General features: G+C 41.5%; 1 protein-coding gene across 2 annotated transcripts in view; it reads left to right on the top strand.

Annotated features, from left to right (window-relative positions):
- Positions 1–8,374: 8,374 nt before the first annotated feature.
- Positions 8,375–17,793, top strand: part of LOC137796156 (receptor-type tyrosine-protein phosphatase gamma-like) — a 377,436-nt gene continuing 368,017 nt past the window's right edge. For both annotated transcript variants that reach the window (XM_068593883.1, XM_068593882.1), the window contains exon 1: positions 8,375–8,893. In XM_068593883.1, the coding sequence (XP_068449984.1) occupies positions 8,800–8,893 (94 nt within the window). In that variant the 5' untranslated portion in view covers positions 8,375–8,799. The remainder of the gene's footprint in view (positions 8,894–17,793) is intronic.

Below are 17,793 nucleotides of genomic sequence, written 5' to 3'. Positions count from 1 at the left end.
AATTATCTTGCATTAGCAATGCAATTGAAGGACATTTGGGGAATCTGACCTTATATCAGTGGTGTACCCTTAAAACAAACTGTCCACAAACACGTCCTTTTTCGATTTGCAACTTTTATTAAAACAAGTCACAAGTTGAACACAAGCACACGTTTTGGTCTCCAGCCTGCATACTGCACCTCTTCCTGCTCTAATTTGTGAAGAGAGAAAGCGCTCTCTTCTACAGGGTGAGTACAATACTGTCTTCCTCCCTTCAGTAAGTATGTGCAGGCCTATAGCTAATCAATGTTCTCAAACATTGGAATAACAACTTGTGAATTAACTTAAACACACATTTAACGTACATTATTAGAAATGGACACAGTCATATTAAATCAGTAAAACATATAAAATAACATATTTCCGGGCGCTGTACCAGCACTTTTGGATTGTGAATTATGTGATGTTGAATAGAAAAACAAGGCTGTGCCATAACATCTGAACCTATTACCTAAATGTTCTAAATTTCTTTGAAAATAAATACATATACTACTCATGAGGTCCACATTTATTCCTTTAGGCATTATTTTGAAATGCATTCAGGAAACTCCCGTGCAGATGTAGTGCAGGTTGAGGGAGCAGCAGCTGGACCATCAGGGCTTCAGGTGAGCTCGTACATTGATTCTGTGTTGAGGTGTATTATCATTACTGACAGTGTAAACAGTGTCTACCTGTTTTAAGTGCATTATTAATATGTTAAAACTTGCATGTTCAGACAAGGCTAGGTTTTTTGTTTGCTCTTTAGGGAACAGTCAGTTTGAGCCACAGTGACCGTCAAGGAAGTCAGTGCAGCAGAGTCCTGACATGGGGAGTGAACCACACCAGCCTGATCCCAAATTCATCAAGATGTAGGCCAAGAGTTACTTTCTGTGAATGATAGACGGCGGTAACTTTTTGGTGTATTTAAATAAGACATCAAAAGAAAAGAAAATACAACTCGCTAATAATTGCATAAAGAAGAAAAGCACTTTATGTATAGCATATTAAGTGCTGCAGAATATAATTATTTGATATCTTTTAATTTCTGTTGTCTTTTTTCATTCCACAACTGGAAAGGGTTTGTTATATATATTTTGGATATATAATATACTGTGACTGTATATTGGCATTTTTTTAATCATTTATTTAATTATTTATTATTCGTATTTATTTGGTGCAGAATACTGCTTTGTATTTAAACTGAGGTTGTATTACTGTCATGTTTAAATCAGTTGCAGGTTACACAGATGTTAATATATTTTAATAAAGTTGGCCTGTTCGACATAATATCAACTACATTTCTTTTTTTCAGTGGGGGTCCCAATGCTGAGACCAAACCTACGCCCTTGGTGATGGATACCACTGATCAGTCATTTTGGAGGCAACCAGTGTGATTTCTGTAAACTACAAATAGTGCTGTGGCCCTTGATATGTTATGCTACATGACAGTTACTCTGGCACCGCGAGGACAAGAATTAGGAGGGAGTGAGTTTAAGGATCACCTAATCCACCAGCACCTCCATTTCAATTCCTTTTCTTGGTCTTCATCTCAGTAGTTGCAGTGATTCACCGTTAAAAAACTATTGATCAACAGCTCACTTCTTTGCATCAACATTGATAAGATGCTTTGCATTGATGGGTTATGGTTTAATGTGAACGAGTAGAAGGCGGAATGTGAGGCTGAATCGTGTGCACATTTCAGAGTTGATATAGTATTTATTAAAGGATGTAAAGGTCGTACGCAGGGTTTTATGAATCATAATATAAATAACAGTTCCTCATTACGCAAACATCAGGCGTGAATCCTACACACTTTTTTTTTTTTTACAAATGAGACCCCTGAGCAGTTAGCCAGACTACAGCGAGTGGTGGTGCTCTGCAAGGAGCTAGTTAGGTACCTCTAATCATGGATTTTTAATGCATGAGCTCAGCCTCTCTGACCATTCAGTAGCTTCTAGACATGAAGGTCTCCTTCTTTCTTTTGGAAATAAGGCCATAAGCAGAATTTTCCATTTAAAAGTACCATTATATTTTTCTGTTGACCGTAGAGGTGAATACATGTAACTTGTTTGAAAGTGAGAATGTTAACAGGTTGATACTAAAAAGGTGCACTGTGGAGTTTTCTTGGGAACAACGTTTCCGACAACATTCAGTGGAACTCAATCTGATGTTGAGAATAGATGAAAAAGGATCACTAAAGTCGTGAACATTCATCGGTTATGAACTATGTGGCGACATGATACTGGAAAGGTGAACACTTCCGAGCTGCTGGTGGCGGAGGAAACATCATTGATTGATTACAGTTCATCTTGAAGGGGACAGAAATGTGTGTACCAACATAAAGTAAGTCCGGGGATCACCAAAGTCTTTAAGATTGATCATTGGGCATCTTGTGTGACAAATTATATAATCCATCCAATGTGGTACCTTGAGAATGAAGCCTACTGACTTTTGTCTTTGATGATCTCCTCAGGTTTCCACCACTAACAGGCTGGTTAGTGGTGCCACTGGAAAACTGAAGAGATCATCAACGACAAAGTCAGTAGGATTCATCCTCAAGGGACCATGAATGTCTGTGCTGAATGTTACAATCCAATAATGGGCCGATTGACTGACATTGGCGTCCCGAGAGCCCCGCTGCAAGCATGGCTTAAAGCACGGGGTGCAGAAGTCAGACAGGTAACAAGCAAACAGGTTAAGCTGACAACACAACCTCAGTATTATTTAAACCTACAAAGAGCAGACTCGCCAATTATTTCCACCAACTTAGTCCTGTCTTTTATCTGAGTTCAAGGTCACGCATGATCCAACTACTGTCAATGTCCACATTGCTGTCTGCAAGCAACACTATAAAGAATACATTTAAAGTGGGTTCAGTATATATCACTTAATTTACATAAAGTGTGTAATATTGCCCTCCCCCCAAGAAAAAACTGAAAGAAAACCTTTTGTCATTTCAAACTGTGCGTACTTCTGCAGCTGCTTTATTTAAACACAATCTGAAAACAGTTTTTTTCTTCCAATTGCAGCTTTTAAAAACGGTGCAGGGGCATCTTTTGTTGTTCCAAACAAGAATCATTTTAGACTGTAAACACACTAAGAAACGTCACATTATCCTTTCTAAATTCACCCCGACCCCCAAGTCTTTCACAGAAAGCTGTACAGTACAGACTAACTTTTGGTTTTCACAGAACTGAAATGAAAAAGAAATGCTTTGCTCATATTCTTTATCCAGTGTTTCTGTTGTTACACAAGGGTTGCGTCATTCTTTGTGTTTCTACCAGAAGAATTGGATATTGCTTTGGTGTATTTAATGTAAATGCTCCTTGATCTGCTTTTCAACCCAACAGCAGATCAGTAACAGGCAGCTCCACACTGCATTAACCTCTGCATATGAAAACAGGCGTTTTAAATTCTGATCACCGATCATTTCCGTGTTTTAAAATTCTACACTTGGCGCATACAAAGAGCTGCATTATGCTCTTAAGCACCTGTATCCAGTTTTACACATGAAAAAAATAAGAACTCTGTCAGTACACTGTGTGCGCTGCTCTCCAGTCCTTCTGTTTAGCTCCCGTTGAACACAACAAATGTAATAAGTAGAACTACTTTGGAGTTCTGCATGCAGTTTCCACCTTCAACATGTAACCCTCATTACTCGTCATATCAGTCTCACACAAATTGGTGTTACTTCCACTGTTTGACTGAGGATGATGCGTGAACACATTGGTGTCAAACTACACATAAAGTTTATTCCTCACTCTTTACATTGTAAAAAACTCTAGCATATATTTGTTAATATATTACAGGATTACAAGTTGTTTAGATAAATGATATCCACATTATCTTTCATTCCACAAATTGATTGGGTTGAAAAAAAAAAGTTTAATAGGCCTTCACACACTGGAGGTGTGACCAATAAACAACTCGCCTGTGAATATTTTAAATCCAAACTACTCACACCAGCAGCAGGGCCTGGCAGTCGGTTTGAGTAAAACTGTTTTACAGTCAAAGCTACTGTGAGCCATTTCATTTAGTTTAATTTCAGTGAAATGCTCAGAAGTGAATTTTAGTTCCCTCTCATAAACGGTTAAGTTTTGGTGTAACAAGGTTGGATCTACCCCTGTGAGTCTCCCCCCAGCCCAAAGATACATCAGTTAGCATTATAAACACGTCTCTTTGTTTGTTTAGACTATTTAAAGGTTTAGACTATAATGCGTTCTCGGCCGCGCCGCTCTGGTTCTTCTGCGGGCGATTATTGTCTTGTCGGCCGCTTCAGGCAGCCTGTGTCACTGCTCTGTCTGACCGTCTTGCAGACGATTCTCCGGTCTTTCCTCACGCCTTTGTCCTTACTGCCGCTTATATCAGGGAGAGACACAATTAGTTCCAGCTGAGGCCAATTAGGCCTCATCCCGGCACCGTTCCCTGAGCCACTTCCCTCTGCAGCGGAGCCCAACCACGTCCCCGCTACCACACTTGAATTTATACGTGAAAGGAAGGAACAGAAGGATTGGATCTGGTCTGCATGCCCTTTGTCATGGTTAAAGGGGTAATACAGTTTCCAGCTAATGTACAAACACTATAGCCTACGTTTTGAAGATGTGTGCTCTATACTTAAGTGGCTGATGTCTTTATTCACAGCGAAAAATTAAGACCCTTTGTCGTTATTTGCCAGTGTTATTTAGACATGGTTCTCACGGTTCTTTGAAATCATTGAATGTTTAAATTTGAGTTGACTTGAAAGTGTTTGAAAGAGCATAAACGTACAGTTCATCTTAATTTCAGACTTAAAGTTAATTAGAAAAACACAAACAACAATGCATGCATTAAAATACTTGAAAGTGCTTATAATATTGAAAGTTTCTATATTTTGTGGGACCGGCCAACGTCAATTTCAGAATTCCAGTTAATGTTTCGTAACTGGATATATCTTTTAGGTAAACTTAGTTCTGCCTGTTTGCCATTTATCCAAAATCATGACTATGACAATACTCGCCAAATGTTGTTTGATAGCTACAGTCCAAGCAGAAAAGAACAGTAAGACGACACATAATTGGGTGTATCTTTGTCACCACAATCTAATCCAAATCTGCAGTCACGTACAGAAAGAAATTCATATTTTGAAGATGATCTGTTCATAAGAGAAAGTATTTGGGAGCCCTGGTTCTAGAAGAGCCTCTGGTGGACATGGTAGGATAATTCTCACTGGTATAAAAAAAAGGCTCTACTACATCCTTTACCCTGCAGCTACATGTGACTCCAACACACTATTTCAGCTCACTCAATGACAGACTGAACTTTGTGATTGGCAGCTGATAACAGCCATAGCCAGTAGTGTTGTGGGGCCTTGGGATTTGGCTGTTGTAAAGCTCTGTTCTGCTGTCTCTGTTGATGAGCCACAGTCTCATACTGTACAGAGTTGCTTCTGACAGAGACTAAAGCCCTATTCACATAGGACTAGTATTTCCAGGGGACCTCAAGTTATTTGGAATTACCACCCAAATCTGTGTTTTTTTTTCACGCTATGCGGTGCATTCACTCACAATAAATAAAGCCTCCATTTTTACTTACAATTAATTTACTGATGTCAAGGCTCTGCATAACCTCAGGCAGCAACAGCAACATCTAGTTCTGAAAACCTGCATTCCTTCTACCAACCAGCAGGGGGTGACTGCTCTGGTTCCAAAAAAAATCATCTGGTTTTATAGAAGTCAATTAGAAAATGACTACTTCTCTCGATTTATTTACATCAGTAAGTGTTGTAAAGATGAATGTATGGTGTTAATCTATAGTTTCAAGTCTTCTTCAATACATCATGAACATTTATGCTAATAATTTAATGACTCTCCATCTCAACAAAAGCCATTATCACTGCTACCCACTCCTCTCTGAACTCTCAACTGCCTCACTGTCATCTGAATCTGAAATGATCATCATCGGTCCCAAATTCCTCACTAAAACCAGTCACAACTTCTGCTTCACCATCGACGACTCCACTTTGTCTCACACATTTAAAACTGCGCTGACCTTTCTATATTTTAAATCAAATCAAAACCTTTTCACAATTATAATGTATGTTCTAAGTTTTTTGTTTTATTATAGTGTACAGCTCTTTTATGAGGATTGTAATGTTTGTAAAGTGTCTTTGAGAATTTAGACAATGTATTGATTATAAATGTATTGTATAATTTTTATTTATTATATGCATTATATATAATTTAGAACATTATTTAGTAAATTATGATCCATTTCGAGTCAAATAGACTATACAACGGGTTATACTTTATGGCGGGGCTACATTGTGATTGACAAGTCCCTATCATATGTTGTCTGCATGTTTTGGTCTTACAACTTTAAACCTAACACTGTGTGTAAATCTTACCGTTTGAAAAACATATTCACAAAAACCTCTCGCTCCTTCATGCCCATGCAAATATGTCTGCATGCTGTGTGGGGATATGGTCCTCCTGAATTTTCAACCAAAACTCATACGAAAGATCTGCACAATGATATACTGCCTGCTCTTTTGATTTAATGGAGAAACATTTCAATTGAACGGAGACTTTCATCAGGCATTGTCGAATCACCGTCACAAAGCAGAACACACAATATATTATATAGACAAAAACACATTCATCATTTAGGTTGTGATTGTTACAACAGATATTAAAGGTTCACTGTTGATGAGACAGAACATGAAAAAAGCATCATATAACTGTTGTCTATGTAAAGACATGGTATAGTAATGTCTACGTCAGCAGATACTGAATTATTTCTGTGTGTGTGTGTGTGTGTGTGTGTGTGTGTGTGTGTGTGTGTGTGTGTGTGTGTGTGTGTGTGTCGTAAGCAGAGCTTCTCTGTGCTTTGTTCTCATAGCCGGGCCGGCTGCTTGAACCTTTTAGTGCATACCCTGCGCCAGTGGGTTCTCAACCTTTTTTCAATGATGTACCCTCTGTGAAATATTCTTTCCAGCCAGTACCCCCTGACCACTGCAAAGCTTTTTTGGTTGACATTATTTTTTAATACAGAGTTCTCAGTGTCTAATTTAATATAAAATATATACAATTTAGTTCATAACCATAAAGTCACATTTTATTAAATATTTATAAAATAGCTATTTGTAAAGGATTTTTTAATGCATGCTCATTTTAAATATTTAAAAATCTCCCGTACCCCCTGGAGTCCCTTCACATACCCCGATTTGAGAACCACTGCTATGCTGGTATTGTGTGTTAAGGGTGAAGAATTTCTCTCTTTTCAGAAGAATAGTGTTGATTTCTGCTCCCCTGTGGGGGTTTACACATGTTCCATCCGAATGTGGATAGATGGTGTTGGAATGATTCAAAATGCATAGCCACAGGGTTGTTTTGGTCATTGGTGCTTATATGCAAGTCTTAAGACAGTGCTTATATGTTGCAAGTGATGGTATGTTGAGTACTTTTTGCCAGAATGCGGGCGAGTGAACGAGTGACCTTTTGTGAGTAAAGTTCCACTGTGCACACTTGTTGCCATCTGGAATGTCTGATACAAGGTCCCTCTGCGGTTCTGACAATGTTCAGAGCAATATTTTAAACAATGGGAAGAATAGTTTACAATTTGGACCAAAGGTCAACATTTTCCCTGTAAGTGTCTGTCGGTTTCCCATCAAGATCTCTTAGCTATTTGTCTTGTTCTCTGATGATCAAAAATGTTTTGAGCAGACCTTGAATAAAAGTAAAATGAGTCAATGCTTTCGTCATGTGGTACATAACCAGTAACTTTTTATCAACAGAAATTATTTTGAAATGAAGAGGATCTAATTGACATGGAGTTCTCTTTTTCATATTTCTAACGCAAAAAAACGAAAACGCAAACCCAGCCTGCACCGTCTATATTTGTGCCTCTGGATTTGACCTTTATTTGCCATCATAGTGATAGAAATGCATTATTTTGTATTCGTTTAGTCGACTCCACATCACCTTGCATTGCCTTAATTGATGCTTTTAGTAAAGTCAATAAATCATTACTAAACCAGGCTTCCAGACTGCGCTCCTTCTCGGACAGACTCTTTCGGAATGGTGAAACGGGGGTGCTCTGCATGTGGATCTATTTTGGAGTCATTAATATGAACAAAAAGCTCGAGGATCCCCGGGGAGCTGATATCTATTATTACCTATTATTATAGGACATGTGCTCGCTATTAAACCGAGCGACTGTGCGTTCTGGAGCCGGCGCTAGGATCCAGAGGAATGACCTCTCTCCCATTTCTCTCTCTCTCTCCATCCTTTTTTCTCTCGCTCTCTCGCTGTCTCTCTCCCCCTCAAGACTGTTTTAAAGTCTCTGCCAGACTTGGGCTCATACGCTTTTTCCTGGATGGACGGAGGAATGGAACGTTTCCAGCGCTTTCCTACCATCAACACCGACTCTCCTCTAGCTGTGTGCCCGACGAGCGCTGCCTCTACCGCCGCAGCCGCGAGAGCGACGACGCGCCGTGTGGACCGTCGCTGCTAGTCTCCAGCAACCCGCTCTCATCTTGCTGAACACATACACGATCCTCCACAACCATCGGTGTCGGCGTGTTATGCTCATATCCGGGGATATCGGGCTTATTTCGGGACGGAAAGACTCTTTACTGGACCTCTGAACATCTCTCGTCCCTCCACCGTGCCCGGTCTCCGTCTGCGCTGCGTCTCCGGCTCTGCTTTTTACGCAGCGAAGACGTCGCTGAATCGCCCGCAAAAAGGGAGAAACTCAACAGTTGTTGCGGCTTATTGTTTGCATGTCGACGTGCACATTACTGCCATGTGGAGGCTACTGCATTCGTGTTGTTGCTGCTGGTGGATTTTCTCACTCACTCTGCCTGCCTTCGTGCTCCTCCGGGCCGAGTGTCATCCTGGTAAGTTTCACACCCCTACAAGTCAAACACTGGCTGGTTTGTTGCTCGTGCCCATGAAGGAATGTGGTCGTAACAACTGCGTTGTTGTCGGGACGAAACGCATCTCCAACAGGCTGATAGAATAAAGTCTTCCTATTGAAGATCCTATTACGGGTCACTGGCTGGGAGCATTTTGTGCCTTCTGGCTCGACGCGCTTCCCTGGCACCGGAACGACGAGTGTAAACTATCGGACACGCAGGCAGTTAGTGAAAGGATTAGTATGCAGTGGAGAGACCTGTTAGAACCTCCTCATCCAACTATTGTCTTAGAAGCGCGTTTCCCATGCCTTCCCTCTCCCTGGTGAAACTCAGTCCTCTTCATTTGACTCTGCAGTTCCGGTTAAATAGCAGTCAAACTAGGACAAAATATACAACGGATTGAGGCAGTTTTAACCAGGCACTCGGCAGGGAGGCTGCTAGTGGGGTCAGAGCTTTGGGTAGATACAACGAGGAAGATGTGATGTCTTGTCAGTCGGCTGCGCGCACGCCAAATCTGTGATCTCACCGCCTGAAGCAAGGCAGCAGGGCTGAGAAGCCGCTTCACACACTCCGGCACACGACCCCAAAGAAACTGCGGATGAGGCTTAAATCTGTGCTGAGGGGGAAGCAGACCTTGTGTCTGTGTTTGGGGTAGTCACGTAGACCCCTCAAAGGAGTTCCACCAACAATAAGATGTGGGTCCCATATGGTTGAGCAACGCATTGGGGTTTTAATTGGGAGAAACAAAATGCTTTATTTCTGTAATTGGGCTAATCTCCAGATATTACATAGTATAATTGAACAGTTTCTCACATTCATTTTGCAAAGGGAGCTGTCTGCTTCAATTACAATTAAACCAAAGACCATTGGGCCCTGGACCCCTGTGTGGCAGGTCCTAAGCCTCAGGGGCCAACACCTGAAGAGGAACAATACCTCTTCTGGTGGTTTTTTTTTATATTCAAAGACAGGAGAAGGAATCGGTTGTATGAAATTGAAAAATAAATCCAACAAATCAAGTTTGACCTTGACCAGTGTCCACGTGCACGACATGTGAAAAAGCCAAGAAACGACTACCTCACTTTCACACGCTGTCCGACCCTATCAGGGCTCTATGTGTTACAGTGATGTTCTCGTGTTCACTGCCGCTTTAAATCAGATTCATATTATGTACATATGTGATTATATTTTACAAATGACCTCCCTCTGTGAGCATCTTTGTCGTCTGATATGAATCATTACTGTTAGACGGTATTTAATAGAGGTTGCACAATATGGATAACATTCAAAATCCCAATATCTTTGACAAGATTTCTCTTTAACTCGATCTTGGTTTTTGGCATGACTAATAGTGCTTTCATCGGATTCAATTACATGACAAAATAAGCAAAAGAGAATGATGGACATGTAATGTGGATGCAGACTGCAGTTTATTTCTCTCAGCCAGAGCACACTGAGAGGCTCAGACATGTAATTCTGCTTGTAAAACGACTAAACGGCAAACTTAAAATGGAACCCAGAGTTCACATGATAATAAGTCCAAGTGTGTCACGTTATGAAGTCATCATTTTGATATAATATCCTGCTCTGTTTTTAGATGGGTGTGTTACAATTGCGTGAACAAACTGTCTTTTACTAATTTCATTGGACCCCCCCATAGCATTGTGGACTCACACTGGCACCCCAACCTCCAGTCTGAGGAGCCACAAAAATGTTGACATTCTCTGAGCGTGTGGTTTGAGCTGTCAGCTATAGCTGTCTGTAGATGTGACCCGCTAGTCGGACTGTATCGGCCTACTTCTCAGCTCGCTGAGATTAGCTCTTGTGTTTTACGAGTCTTAAGAGATGTCATTAAACACCCAGAATGAGAGCCGGAGAGCAAAAGATAATGCTGCCCTGTTGACCAATGAACACAGTCAGTGCTTTAGCAAATCCATCCCAGTATGCCTTTAGGATTGATAGACAAATAGATAGACGATGAATTTCATGAAATGGTGCTTGTTAGACATTCAGGGGTTTTGTGCCGTGCTTTTCTATCCCCTCTATTTTTCATCTCTCATTTCTATCTGATCACAAATCTGGAGAGAAATAACATTGACTGAGTGGAGAAGTGAAAGAGAGAAATGGATGGTGCTGATGGATGGGTGGAGGCTTAGATAGACGGATGGAGAGCAGTTTCTCCCACAGGTTGAGGATTCCTTTTTTTGCGGTGATTCACATGAGGATTGTTTAGCCAGTAGATTTTCCTTGATCAAATGGATTTAATGTTTTTTGTTTTTTTTAAAGATGTAGTTCTGTATTAATAAACTAGCTCATTAGCAGTGTAAACTGAAAGAAAAAGTAACACATCAAACAGATACATGCAATGATTTTTATTTTACTGTTTTTTTTTATAAAAAAGAAAATGAATATTCTGCCTGCTGGGAGAAGGGGGCTGAGGCTTCTTGCATGACAATCATGTCAAAATTAGCTGCATATCACTTTGCATTTTGAAAGGTAACAAATAAAGGAACAAATCTTAAAATATAATTTTGGGTTAGGGGGAAAATCAATTTTAATAAAATAAGTGAACAAAATATATCAAATAGGAATAAAGGAAAAGATGGACAAATATTGATCTGCCTGCTTGTAATGCTCGAGCGACCTGACGCATATCTGTGAAAATGGACATTGTCACCAAAGGACAAATCCACGGTGGGACATAATAATAATCTCTCTCCCTTCCAGTCTCTACTTGACCTCTTCTTTCACTCCTCTCTCTCCCCTCGGCTTGATCGTGTGTTGTCATGATAACGGCTTGGAGCGAGCCCGAGGTGGCTGGTTCATGTTAACGGCTGGCAGATGATGTAGAAACAGAGATGAGTGTGCTTCTCTCCTGCTGGGTATCATCATCCGCAGGCTCTCAGCGTTGCTCTCCTTACCTCCGGCCCGCTCCTCTTTTCTATTAATAAGACTCTTATTCAGGAGATTGGTTTGGAAAAGCGCAACGAAAGGCAAGATCGGCTTTCCGTAAAAAGCACGTCACCCGTGGGCCACATGCAAATGTGGATCGCTTTGGTGGTTAATGGTGTATAATCAGCTATAAAAAAACATTTTTGATTTACTGGCTTTGTTGTGGAGTAGAGGTAATAGGAGGGAGGTCCTGAAAATATTCTCACTTTGTGTAAAGATTCTCAGTTCAAACATTCACCACGCTAATTCATTTTGCAGCATTGAGTCCTAAAGCATTTCATTTTCTTTAAAACAAAAGAAACACAATGGCACCCGACTGGCAGATCTTTGTGTGTGTTATTGGTATTCCAACTTGTTTCCAATACGAATTAGCTCGCAAGACAAAACAAGATAATCATAATGAGAAAAATTTAGATTTTGAGATTTGAAGATCACATCCAGGAATACAGGATAAAGACAATTGAAATGGTTGTGCATGATGTGATTGCCTGCCTCATAAAAGATTTGCAAATGTGACCAAGCAGGTTCACATCTGTACTTGTTCAGAAGTGACCAGAAGTTTCACAGTGTGTCTGTTAAACCACATCTCTCATTCACCTCGTGTACAGTATACTGTTCTCTGCTCTTGTGATCAAAGTATGACCTTTTAAAGAATGTAGCTTTCATTGGTTTGAGTAAAATGTGGTAAAGATTCTCATTCCTCATTAGGTGAACAAACCACACTCTCTTGGAAAAGCTGCTAGAAGTCATGCGAGAAAAAAAGCAGTGATTTATCTCACTTCATGTATGTATCCAGTTTTGCATCCTTGAAGCGTCTCCTTGTGATTTCCTGAGCGTTGATGCTCTGACGTCCGCAATCACGGCCTCAGCTTTGAGCTGTAGATTAAGGAGGGCATGGGTAAGCGCTTCATCCTCTGAGCTCTTCAAGAGTAGAATGCATTGTTTACTCCGGAGTCCACCTTAATAATGTCATACCTCGCTGCAGAGCAACACCGGCAATGATTCAACCAAGTGCCGCTAGAAATACAGGGAGATTGTGCCGTGCGGTCGTGTCTGCACCAGTGACCCGACTGCTGCCAACACGCCCCCAGTCGCCCACATAATGGCTGGTTTGCAGCCACACAAACATCTGTTTTTTTTGGGGGGTCTGGAAAACCCTGAACATCCCCGCGGGGCGTCCGCTTGCTGACACAGAGCATCACTTTCCCTTTTCCGTCTGCGCCGTGCGGTGTCAGCGTCGACGCATCACGCCCCTGTCACTGCGCTGCACTTCAGCCCTGGGTTAACCAAACACACAAGAGAGACGGAGAAAGAAAAGAAAAGGGAGAAGACAGAGGAGACAGGGACAGAAAGAGATGTCTGGCCTTCAATCTGTCGCTCTCTACTGTGAAAATGAATGGGCCCGTCGCTCCTGGCCAGGAGGAAAAACAGAACAGTCATTGTAATCTCCCAACAAGCGCCTGAGCTAGCACATCTTTTCACCCCCATATACACACAAACCACCCTTCCATCTATCTCTGTCTCTTTCCTCCTCTGTTCTTTTGAATGCACCCTCCTTTTCTCTGCTCTGAGTGTGCATGTGCATACACATGCACCTTCCCTGCTTCTCTTAAATCCAGGAACAAATGAGACAAGTGGGTTTGTTAACCATTCTAAGCAGGCCCCGTGTCACAAACCTTTTCTCTGAGCCTTTTTGTCGCAGCGATACGGTGAGAAGGTTGACATTTAGGGAAGGGATTGGATATGCTCCGTGGCCCTCGGTTGCCAACATTATCATCATCATCATCTCAGTGCTCGGCGAGCTATTATCCGGCATGCGCTGTGGCCGGGAAAGCGCTTGCACGTCGACTCGCGGGTCACTTTATCAGTCAGCGAGGGGCCTGTCAACACCATCCCGGCTTTCCTTAATAGATTGATTAAAAGATAGCGTGTCGTGGTTGTGTGTGTGAATGTAAGATGCAGTAGGAGTGGGAGGGGTGGCGGCAGGCAGTTATCCATGGAGGATGCTGCTTTGGTAGCTGTCGTCGTGTCATTAGGAGGTAGCTGCTTGAGCGAGAGGGACCGGGAAGCAGATAAATGGAGGAAAAAGAGAACATCCCTTCTATCGGGCTATTGATTTTGAGCTGGAAATGATGCTGTTTTGTTTCACAAAGGGGGGAACTAAAAGATAAATCGGTCTGATAATGATAACAATAGCAATGATGATATTAAGTGCAGAGGCGCTAATGATATCTCAGGAACACGATGAGCGGAGCCGAGCACGAAGCATCGCCTTATTTTGTTTTTCGATCAGCGTTTCCGCTCAACTGAGCGTGGCTGTTAGCTTTTTAATCTGTTTCTCATCAGATTTTAAAAAAATGAATTCATAAACTCATGGCCCCACAGTACAGCCTGAAATAGGAGAAGAGTGGGAGAGATGGAGCTGTCGGCTTCCTCCTCATGCCGGGCTGCGTTTCTCTCAGACGTAATGGGCTGCTGAAAGTAAAGGCGCGCTCTTCAACCACCACCAGGCTTTCACTTATCTCCGTGTCTCCATTGTTCCACTTCATTGTTTTAATCAAGTCCAGCGCCAGATTATTTGGAGGAGAGGAGAGGGTGTTCCCCTATCATTTTCTGGAGGGTGCCTCCTGAAATTTTTTGATCTGTCCCCTCCCCCCCCCCACCTTTCTCTGTTCATACTGCTTGCTAAGTCTTGTTTGCTTCCGGCAGGGTTTTCTTGTTGGATGCCATGTGTTCTGCTTCCCTCAGCCATTATCATCATCACGCCTCTGAAGCAGGCGTTTTGTACAACTGACTAATGCTGTTGGAAAAAGCCTAGATCCTGCATCAAACATACTTTGAAGTAGTCTCTTTTCGCTGGAGCTGCAACCGCATTGTCTTTAAAGAGAACCAGCAGCAGATCACTCTGCACTGCATGTGTGACAGATTTATACCCATCGATAAGTTTGACATTTCTCTCAGCTAAGCAACAAGTACTGGCTATCAAACTTGAATATTTTTTGGGGAACCAAATGTGTTTATAGCTCTGAATGCAGAAAAATAATGGCATTGAATGTCTGGATGCAACTTTCTGATCTGATCAGAAAGTTGTTCATTTGGATCAAAGGTTTGCCGATTTTCGATGTTTTAGTCAGTAAAATAACTGTATAATCGATGCATATTACACATCCAGCAGACACAGAGCATGAGCATACATTCATCTGGCTCTTCAGCTGCTCAATGCTCCGCTAAGGCCCTATAAAATCTGGATAATTCTTTTATTTTTTTATTTCTGTTTTCTTTACAAATATATCTGAATTCTATGTTTTGGGATTCAAGCGGATTTTGTCATCAGAAAGAGTAACTCATCATAACCGTGAACACTGCACTTATTTATTTTTAGTTTTATCAAAGAAATTGATTCAATAAATCAAACAAAAATAATTATATTCTTTTGTACATTTACTCTAAATTAAGCTCTCGGTGTCTGATTCCTCAGTTTGGATAAGGCTTCTGAGAGGGATGTGAGTGTTTCATTTTTTCTTCTTCTTCCCTGTAGATTCGGCTTAACGTTCATCTAGAAAGGGAAAACCCTAAATTTCCACAAATTCCATGATATCCCGCGTTTTACGGTGGATTCCTTTCGTTGATTCCTATCACATTCTGCAATTCCATTCGTGGTTTCCACATCAGTCTCTCTGCTGCAGCTCCAGGTTGAGGGTGAAGTTTTCGGCCTCGAAAATCAAAACAAACAGCAGGGATGATAACTGTGGCTTTGTCGCTGCAAAAGACCCACATGAATAAAATCATTTGATCCATTGTTCAAAAATGTGTTTGTGCTCGTCAAAGTAAGGAATGAGAAACAGTATAGATTGGGTATTATTAGCAAGACTCCAGTACCTTATTGGCACTACTATAGAATGAAATGGAGCTTAACCCAGCCCTACAGGCAACAACAGAGTAAACGATTAGTTGAATGTACTTCTAGCAAAAAGAGCCCGTGCACTTCTTTTGTCTTCATTCCCTCTTGGTAAACCAATAAATGCTCCAAGACAGCCTGGCAGGCTCCGGTAGCGTGCAGGCAGAAACACAACACAGAGAGGGGAAAAACAAAGGGAAGAGAGAAAGACATAGAGACAGCACGAGATGCTGATGAGAGTGGAGAGGTGAATGCAGCCAAGCCCTTTTTTTTCTATTTTGCTAAGCGGGATGCCAGGGGAGCTTCTGTGTCACTGTGCAAGGCCGCTGTGTGTTAAAAGGAGCTTAGACTGACAGGCTGTCGACCGGCATGGAGGCTGACGAGCCTAACCGACGGCGACACCAAACAAACACCGGGAGGTGAGACAAGGAGATGAGATGGGAAAACAAATGGACTCGACAAAAGCCAAAGAGAGAAAGTCTGCACTCTCCCTCCCCAACATCCAAACTTGTGACATGGCCAGTCATTTCAAAAGCCGTAAGGTGCAGCTTGATGAGATATTCCTGACAGAGAGGCGGCAGACGGTCGCCAGGTGGTGGCTCTTTTGACCATGGGCTTTCCCCTCTTCTCCACCACGTTGGCACATGTCAGGACTTTCAGACACTTTGTGTTCTTTTGTCAGGCTCGATAGGTGGCCATTCACTCTGGAGCTGTGACAGCTCGCCGATACACCCGTGAAAGGTGTAGATGGGTGTTCCTGCCATTTCCCACAACGTGTTCTCATTTTGAATGTTGAAATGCACTTGACTCGACTTCCATCAGTCATCCCTGCTGACAGAGGAACGGAAGCAGCTGCTTTCTCCGTGAGGAAGGTGAAAGAAATGTCACTACTTTACTATGATATTCGTGTGTCAGTTAGACAACGGTCCTCATGTTTTACTGAACAGTTCAGTAAGTATTTCACTCACTTCTTCCTCTTCTTCTGGGCCCATTACCTCACTGCCCCTTTTCTGCTGCTTTTATTTCTATTTTACCTTCCATGATTCATGTCTCCATTCTTTCAACATAGTTTTACTCTTTTTATCCTTTTGCTCTTAAAAAAAACACCTTTCGTTTTGTCATTTCATCTCTTTTTCATTATTTTTCCCTATTTTTTTTTTTAGCAATTCTTCTTTCCTCTTCTCCCCACATTGTCTTTTTCATTTGTTCATTCAATCTTTGTAGTACGTCCATTCATTCTATACTTCCAACACTTTTGTTCTACCCTTTTCTTTTTCTCTTTTGTCGTTCCCTTCATACCTTCTGCCATCCTTTCTGTTCCTGCATCATTACCCTTATCCTTTAATTTCCTTGTGTTTATCATAATGTTGCTCTTTCTACTACTAAAGCCAGAGTGTGTACTGTCTTTCATTCTGCCCTTGTTTTCTTTTTTTTTCCTCCCCTGTCTGTTCCCTTCTTTTGTTCATGTTTTCCCATTCATACAGCAGCATTTGGTTCATTTGCAGGCCTCCTGGGTTTCTCTCCATTCTGGTCACATTAACATGCTTCTGTAACCACGGATTATTATTCTGAACACAGCCCAAACTAATGGCCATAAAGTTAAATCCCATTTTTCACCAGAATGGAAACACGCGTACACACACACACACACACACACACACACACACACACACACACACACACACACACACACACACACACACACACACACACACACACACACACATATTTACAGTTGTTAAGTGTTCACAGAGTAGCATTTGCGGTAAAGGTCCTTAATGAATAAAGCAATGCAAATTAGGGTTCTGGATGAATCTCAAAGTCGACATCAAGCTGCAAAGGGTTGGACACATAAGGACACCTTTTAAAACCAACTCCTTGGTTATTAATGAGGAAATAAATATAATATTATCATTTCATGAAGATAATTGGCCACCACTGGCTTAGACATATACTGAGAGGAAAGCAAGCTCTGGTTATTTACAGCCTGCATTATCTTATTAATATTCCATCAGCAATGATGGTCTTTTACTCA

The sequence above is a fragment of the Clinocottus analis genome, unplaced genomic scaffold, assembly GCF_023055335.1.
Source record: "Clinocottus analis isolate CAN_PGR_092001 unplaced genomic scaffold, fCliAna1.0.p SCAF_3, whole genome shotgun sequence".
Lineage (NCBI taxonomy): Eukaryota > Metazoa > Chordata > Actinopteri > Perciformes > Cottidae > Clinocottus > Clinocottus analis.
This window is presented reverse-complemented; position numbering and strand designations above follow the sequence as displayed.